The sequence below is a fragment of the Condylura cristata genome, unplaced genomic scaffold (genome assembly GCF_000260355.1).
Source record: "Condylura cristata isolate star-nosed mole 26May11 unplaced genomic scaffold, ConCri1.0 scaffold00008, whole genome shotgun sequence".
In the NCBI taxonomy this organism is placed as follows: Eukaryota; Metazoa; Chordata; class Mammalia; order Eulipotyphla; family Talpidae; genus Condylura; species Condylura cristata.
Window position 1 is genome coordinate 63,989,674 of NW_004567109.1, and position 7,291 is coordinate 63,996,964.

The 7,291-nt window shown below is 45.2% G+C and overlaps 1 protein-coding gene across 1 annotated transcript in view; it reads left to right on the forward strand.

Moving 5' to 3' along the window:
* The first annotated feature begins 4,742 nt into the window (after positions 1–4,742).
* The window catches only part of C4BPB (complement component 4 binding protein, beta), a 42,976-nt gene continuing 40,427 nt past the window's right edge, over positions 4,743–7,291 (forward strand). Inside the window, exon 1 of the mRNA XM_012722145.1 lies at positions 4,743–4,835. Coding sequence (XP_012577599.1) covers positions 4,743–4,835 — 93 coding nt within the window. The remainder of the gene's footprint in view (positions 4,836–7,291) is intronic.

The following is a 7,291-nucleotide window of genomic DNA, read 5'->3' on the forward strand; positions in this document are numbered from 1 at the left end:
GGTCAAACAAGTACTAATAAGGTAATTCCCAAAACTGTGGTGCTTTTGAAATAGAGAAAACTATGTGATTTCCTTTACTTCCAAGATAAATTAGAAATATGTTGAGCAACAGCTCAGAGATTTGAATTTTGGAAATGTGAGATCATAACGGAGCATCACTGAAGTGATTCATTGAGAGAATTTAGCAAGGTGAACTACTGGGCTGCTAGATAGAAAGCACCAAAATAGATGATTTGTAGGAGAGTGATGGAAGTGATTAATTGCTGACACCAGCTATGCAACTTCTGTCACCAGAGAAGATTCAGATGGAGGGGAAATGCTCTCAAAAATCAGAATTTCTATGCTAACTTATGTTATGACCTCTCTTTTTTGTATAATCATATCAAAATATTCTGAGCAACCTTCAGCTTACAACTGGGTTGCCTTAGCTTCATAAGATGCTGCCTGGCCCAGGCAAGCAAGCGCTGCCCAGGGCAAGAAATTCCTCTTGAAGTCAAATAATTTTACTATTGGAAGATTAATAAAAGCAACTGGCCGTTATAGCAAAATAAATATTATAATATGAGGCAGTACTAGAACATGTTCTTTTACTGCCCAGAACACACATCTCATCACTCTACTATCTCACATAAACTTTCTATTCAGTTTCTAAAGAACTACTTAAGCCTTCTATTGTTTAGTCTTTAAATAGGTAACTTCACCCAAGTCTTCTATTCAGTTTTTAAGGGACTATGTAAGCTTTTTAAGGATCTTTACTGTATCTCTATTTGTGATTTTAATGCTTGCTTTTAATGTATAAACAAACTTCTGCTGAGACCAGAGCAGGAAGACTTGCACCCAACTCCGATTCCCCTGTCTTCCGTGTGCCTGCTCCCCTTTTTCTCTTTTTAGAAATCTCCTTTCACATGCCGCTCCCACCTAAAGGCCCTGCCCTCTGACAGCCCGGGTTCAGTCCCTGACACATTGTTGCTGGTGAATAGAAATGATTGAAGGAGATAGACCTTTAGATTTAGATTATGATTAATGAACTTCACCCCAGCTGTCTCTAGCTGATTTTAATAAGAAGACTTTGATTTAAAGTATACTCATTACCCATTCCCATCATACAAGTCAGTCAATAAATTTTGTTCATTATGTTAAATGAATAATCTTTTGAAGCTGAACTATCTATTGAATGTAGTCCTCTCTTCTCCATTCCAGCAGACACTGCTTTTTCTGGTTCCATATTTCCTAACTAATCTTAACTGTGTCCCTTCGCCCAAGCCTTTCCCACTTCCAACAGCCCCTGCAAATATGATCAACTGCCTTAAAAAAGAAATAAGATCTGATTAGTTTGGCTTATGAGAGTCTTCAACACTATCTTTGATCTGACTTTAACGTCAAATTATGTTTGTTTTAATATGTGTGGGTTTTGATAGAGAATAAATAATTTGATTTTGGCAAACTATGAGTTGTGTGGCTCATAAGAGGTTATATCCAGGGAAGAACCTGCTGTGAAGCATTATCTCAGCTGGAACAAGGTGTGGTTAAGTTTGTAGCGCTATTTCTATGCTGCAATGCTTATAATGTACTTATTTTACTCAATAAAAATATTTATGTATTGTCCTGTGCTGGGAGTGAACAGAGTTACTGACAAGAACTGAATTAGGGAGGTAATGAATTGAGCCTTGCATCCAAGCTTGATAAGGTGGTAATAAACTGACCTGCCTCTAGGATGGGACTAGCTGAAGGTGATAACAAACTGGGCCTCACATCAAGGACACAGCCATGACTTACCTCTTTGAAATCTGAGCTTAGGACCTATATAGGAGACACTTCCCCCTTAGTGAGTTGGCAGTAGCTGCGGAGCCCACTTGGGGTTCCATTTCAGCTGCTGTCTGGGAGCAATAAACTTTGCTTGCTCAGCCTTTCTGACTCCCATCTTTCTTTCTTGTGGCCGGTCACAGAAGTTGGGACAAAACAAATTGGTGCCAAAACCCGGGATGGCTGAGTAGAGCCGTCCTCTGAACATTTTCTGTGACCTGGCATGCTTTTCTCCTTTCCTTCTTCTCTCTGGAATGTGCATGTGGATGTGTGAGTAAATAAACAGCTCTTACACCGGTCCTAGCGTACCAGCTCAGGCTTGATTGGGACTGTATCCTTGAGACCTGTTAGGGTCCGAAACTCGATTACCGCGAAAGACAGAGCGTCATGCAAGAATACAATTCACAAAGTAGAGTTTATTGGGCTGGCTAGCCAGGGTCAAGCTGTTCCCTGCCGGACACTCAGGATTCAGGCAAGACCCCGACCAAAGGAAAGTCAGGGAATATATTGGCCTTGTTGGCCGTTACATACGTCAGAGCCCGGGCAGATTCAATTTAGCAAATGGATTCAAAGATTAACAGAAGTCACAGCCTGGGTCACAGTTCAACCACCCAATGACAGGTTGCCAGGAATAGATGTCTCATTTCCTGGTGCCTCAGATCCAATCAGCTGGGCCACACCATTCCCATTATCCAATCAATTTTAAATGTACATCGTCTCTCTTCAACCTATCCTGCATTCCAGGGGGTGGGGTGGGGTTTGGGTGCTTGCCTGGGCTAGCCTAGTTTTGCTCAGGCCTGCGTTACTTCCTCCATTCCTTCACCGTAAGGCTTAGTGGAAACTTGGCCAGTAGCTCTAGGCTTGGCCAACTAGGCGCGGATCTTATACGCGTGTTCCTATGCCAAGGGTCTCTTTAGATTCCACGAGGAGTCAGGCGGGAACAGTTAATTTGAATGTACCCTGATCCCCAAGGCCTCCTGGCTTCCCTCTTTGCCACAATATTTCTGTTGATCTTGGAATTTTGCTCCTTTTGGCATCAACTCTGTTGTGCCAAAAATACCACGTGGTTACATCGCAGGAACGAGGTTAGGGTAAGTAACCCTGATTCTGGCTCAAGAACACCCTTGACTCTTTTTTCCCCTCATTTCTCTCAGTGTGGTCCCTCCTAGGGTGCACTCGTCCCTCCCAGGGCATTTTTGGTCCCTTCCAGGGCATTTTTGGTTTGTATTTGTCCCTCCCACGGCATATTTTGATGTATTTGTCCTTCCTAGGGCACACTTGGCTCTTAAGGCATTTTTTTTTTCTCTTCTCTTCCTTTCTCTCCCTCCACATGGGACCCAAACTGGGAATCCCAAAGAGATAGTCCAGGTAGACTTAGGAAAAACATATTCTTTGCCTGTCTAATAACAGGCCTTAACGCCACAGCTCAAAAAACTGTGAATTATGACAAACTCAAGGAAATTTCTTAGGAGCTGATGAAAACTCAGTGGCCTTCCTAGGTCGCCTTATCCACTGCCTACAAAAATATACCTGCCTTGATCCCAAACAACTAGCAGGCCAAACCATATTAGCATCCCACTTTATCACACAATCTTACAAGATATCAGGAGAAAAATTATCAAGGCAGAAATGGGACATCAAACCCCCATCAAAGAGTTACTAGACACAGCGTACAAGGCTTTAAATACCTGGGATGAGTCAAGGGCTCAGCAGCAGGTTGCTCTAGTGATGGCTGTGGTCAGGGCCTCTCAGGGCCACAGAAAATTTCACAGAGGTGCGTGCTTTAGATGTGATTAGCCACTGGGCTAATCATTGCCCCACAGATTTATCCACCCTCCCCAGGAGCCCTGTCCTCAGTGTGGCCAACTGCGACATTGGAAAATTCAGTGTCCCAAACATGCCCTACTTATAGAAAACTCTAAGGTGACCCTGGTGTGTGGCAGGGTTTTGAGAAAAAGGAGGGAAGTGTAGAGACTTTTGCCACGGTCAAGTAAGCCTCAGCCACAGTATGCCGTCACCTCTTAAACATTTCTTCCTCCATTTGGCCTCCCAAGATCTTTACAATCAGATAATGGGTCTGCCTTTATCTCTAATTGCTGTGTCCGCACGGCAGGGATACGAGTCTGAGCAGGGGACGTTGAGGTTGAAGAAGCAGCTCACGTAGATGGTTGCAGCAAAAAACGTCTTTTTTTTTCTCTCCAGCCTCCCTTTTATACCCTGCCTCACTGCAATCAGGGCAGATATTAATCAGCTGCTGGGGGCCACAGGAAGTCTCCCTCACATGCCTCACTGCAATCAGGGCAGATATTGATCAGCCGCCCACAGGTTGGTCAACTCACATAGGTGGCAGAATGTTTTCTTCCTATTATGATCTGTGCTTAAGCTCCAGGGGTGGTTGGGGAGGCTCATCCCGGCTGGGACCCAACAATTCCCCCCTTTTTATTTTATGCCCTTACCCCCCTGTCTTAGGTCACCGCTGACCCAATGCCTTTACCCGTCTTTGGGTAACCTCCAACCCTTGTAGGCGCGTGGCGAGCATACGGTGTTGCCCGTCATAGGGAGAATCAGGAGTCTTTTAACATTTATAGCCACACCTGATGAGTCCCATGGATGCCATCGATCATCCCATGCAAAACTTGCTGGGTAATGGCATGTCTCCTATGGGACTGTCGTGTGAGACGGCAAAGAAGCCACATTCAGGCTACAAGTCCTAAAAGCAGTAGCAGTGCGAGGGAGAGTGTTCCTGCCCACCTCTGGACCCATCCTGTAAATTGAGACATAGCCTTCCACCAAGCAGAGGCAAAAACGGCAGGGACACGGATGTTGTTAACACTGGCAAAAGGAGGAGTTCCAAGGACCCTGTAAATATGCATTTAACAATGTGATGGTACGGGAAGCATTCCCCAAAAGCAGTTTGAGTTATAGCTAGGCCAGCAGCCATGGCCGCCGTGGAGGCCACAGCAACGGCAGCCACGATGGCAGTGGTTAATCCAAAGTCTCGTCGCTGGCGAGAGTTATTTGCACTGGCAGTGGTATTATGGCAGGAATCCTGATGACAAGAGCGCCGTCAGAACCGTCCCAGCAGTTGCTCAACTTGCAGATCCTGGAAGAACAACTGAGATATCCCTGTCCTCCCCAAAGCCGTAAGAGGAAATATTCCAAACCACGTAAAAGAAAGGTGAAAGAATGCAAGTGGAGGAGTTGATAGAAAGGTTAATCCTGAAAAGCCTCAGATAGGCCCTTGCAAAACCTTAGATAATTGTTCACCAGCTGCTTTATTAGGCAGGGCTTTCCATGCTTTAGTAGCCGCTGCCGCTATTTGGAGATAAACCGCAGGATCATAAATGATTTGATTAGCCAATTCACCATAGGGCCCAGTGCCTGTCAACATGTCCAAGCTGTGCTGTCCTTGTCCTGCCTGAGCACCCCGTCCTGCTGCCCAAATGCAACCCTCCCGGATACTCCCCTCTCCACAGCAAACAATACCCCCCAGACAAAACCACTCGAAACAGCTGTTGCCAGTCACTCGGGGTAAGGTTTAGTGCAGCAAACAACTCAACAATAGCAATAGTGAAGGGAGCCTGAGCGCCATAAGCTGATACAGCCTCCTTTAATTGTTTCATATCTTTAAAACTCAATGCCTGGTATTGGCGATTTAAAGAAAAGGTGGATACAGGAAAGCTATAGGGACCCTCCTTATGTAATCGTTTCTGTAGGTCCCTTTTTACTTGTCCCCAATCTGAAATATTTAAGCCTCCTCCCATTAAGAACCACGGACTCGCTGCAACCACTGTTCTAAGGAAGGCTTCTATGGTACGCTGCTTAACTGCAATTCCCTGTTGCTCTAAAAGCTTTGAAACTTAAGACATTTATTCCTCTTTACTGTTTGTGGATCCCATTTTTACCCCAATATGTCCTTACCGGTCTAGGATGACAATTCCTTGTTGCACTAAAAACTTTGAAACTTAATACATTAATTCCTCTTTACTGGTTGTGGATCCCATTTTTACCCCAATATGTCCTTACCGGTCCAGGACGACAATTCCTTGTTGCTCTTAATACATTAATTCCTCTTTACTGTTTGTGGATCCCATTTTTTACCCCAATACGTCCTTACCGGTCCAGGACGACCTTGTCCGTTGCTCCCCCTTACACAGATCTCGGTGGGACCTCCACTTGCCGCACCCGCACGGCAGGGATACAAGTCTGAGCAGGGGACGTCGAGGTTGAAGAAGCAGCTCACGTAGATGGTTACAGCAAAAAACGTCTTTTTTTTTTCTCCCCAGCCTCCCTTTTATACCCTGCCTCACTGCAATCAGGGCAGATATTAATCAGCTGCTGGGGGCTAGAGGAAGTCTCCTTCACATGCCTCATTGCAATCAGGGCAGATATTGATCAGCCGCCCACAGGTTGGTCAACTCACATAGGTGGCAGAATGTTTTCTTCCTATTATGATCTGTGCTTAAGCTCCGGGGGTGGTTGGGGAGGCTCATCTCGGGACGCAACATCTAATATCACTCAACAAATGACTAAGGACTTAAGCATAGTATGGAGACTACATGTCCCTTATAGACCTCAGTCCTCTGGCAAAGTAGAACACATAAATGGGGTTTTAAAGAAACAACTTACTAGCCTGGCCCTGGAACTTCATACAGATTGGGTATGCAACCTTCCAGTGGCACTAATGAGGATCTGTACAGCCGCATGGCCCTGTACCCCCTTTGAATTAATGTATGGGAGACCATTCCTGCAATCTTCCTTTCCAATGAAACTGGACCCCTTGCCTCGATGCTTCCTCTCCCACAGCTCTGGCACAGATTGCTTAGAGAACATGCTGATCAGTACACTCCACAGACAACACAAGGCGGGGGCAGGGGAGGTAGTACATGTCAAATCACTACACCCGGAACCACTTAAACCACAAAGGACTGGGTCAGATGTAGTGGTCCTATTCACACCATCAGCTGTCACGGTGGCAGGAAGATCAGAATGGATTCATAACTCTTGAGTTTCTCCTACAGGGCCACCTCACACATGGTCAGTCATGTCCACCAGACGTGCAATGCTTCGTTTCTCCCGACATGTATCATCTCTGGATGCAGCTCCCATGATTAACTGGACTGGTACCCAACACCTCCCATTAGGCTGGACTACACTGGACTATCTTTGCTCCCCCATAGTAAAAACAGACCCATCCTGTAAAGATAGCTCAGGGCAGGTGGAACAAAATGTGCAAAGCTATGTGAGTTTGCCAAGAACATTAAAAAATCCAGCACCAGAAGTGACGCTTTCTGGGGATGGCTAAAACAACCTTTCCCACCATAGCTAGTACCTTTACTAGGCCCCTTGACATCAGTCATAGCTTTCATTATTATAGGCCCATTATTGGTCCGGTTCTTTTTTTATTTTACAAAAGTTTATTTTTACATCATTTTGTACATTTTTTTTTCCTTCTCAATTGTAATCCACACGGGTTTCCCATCACCAA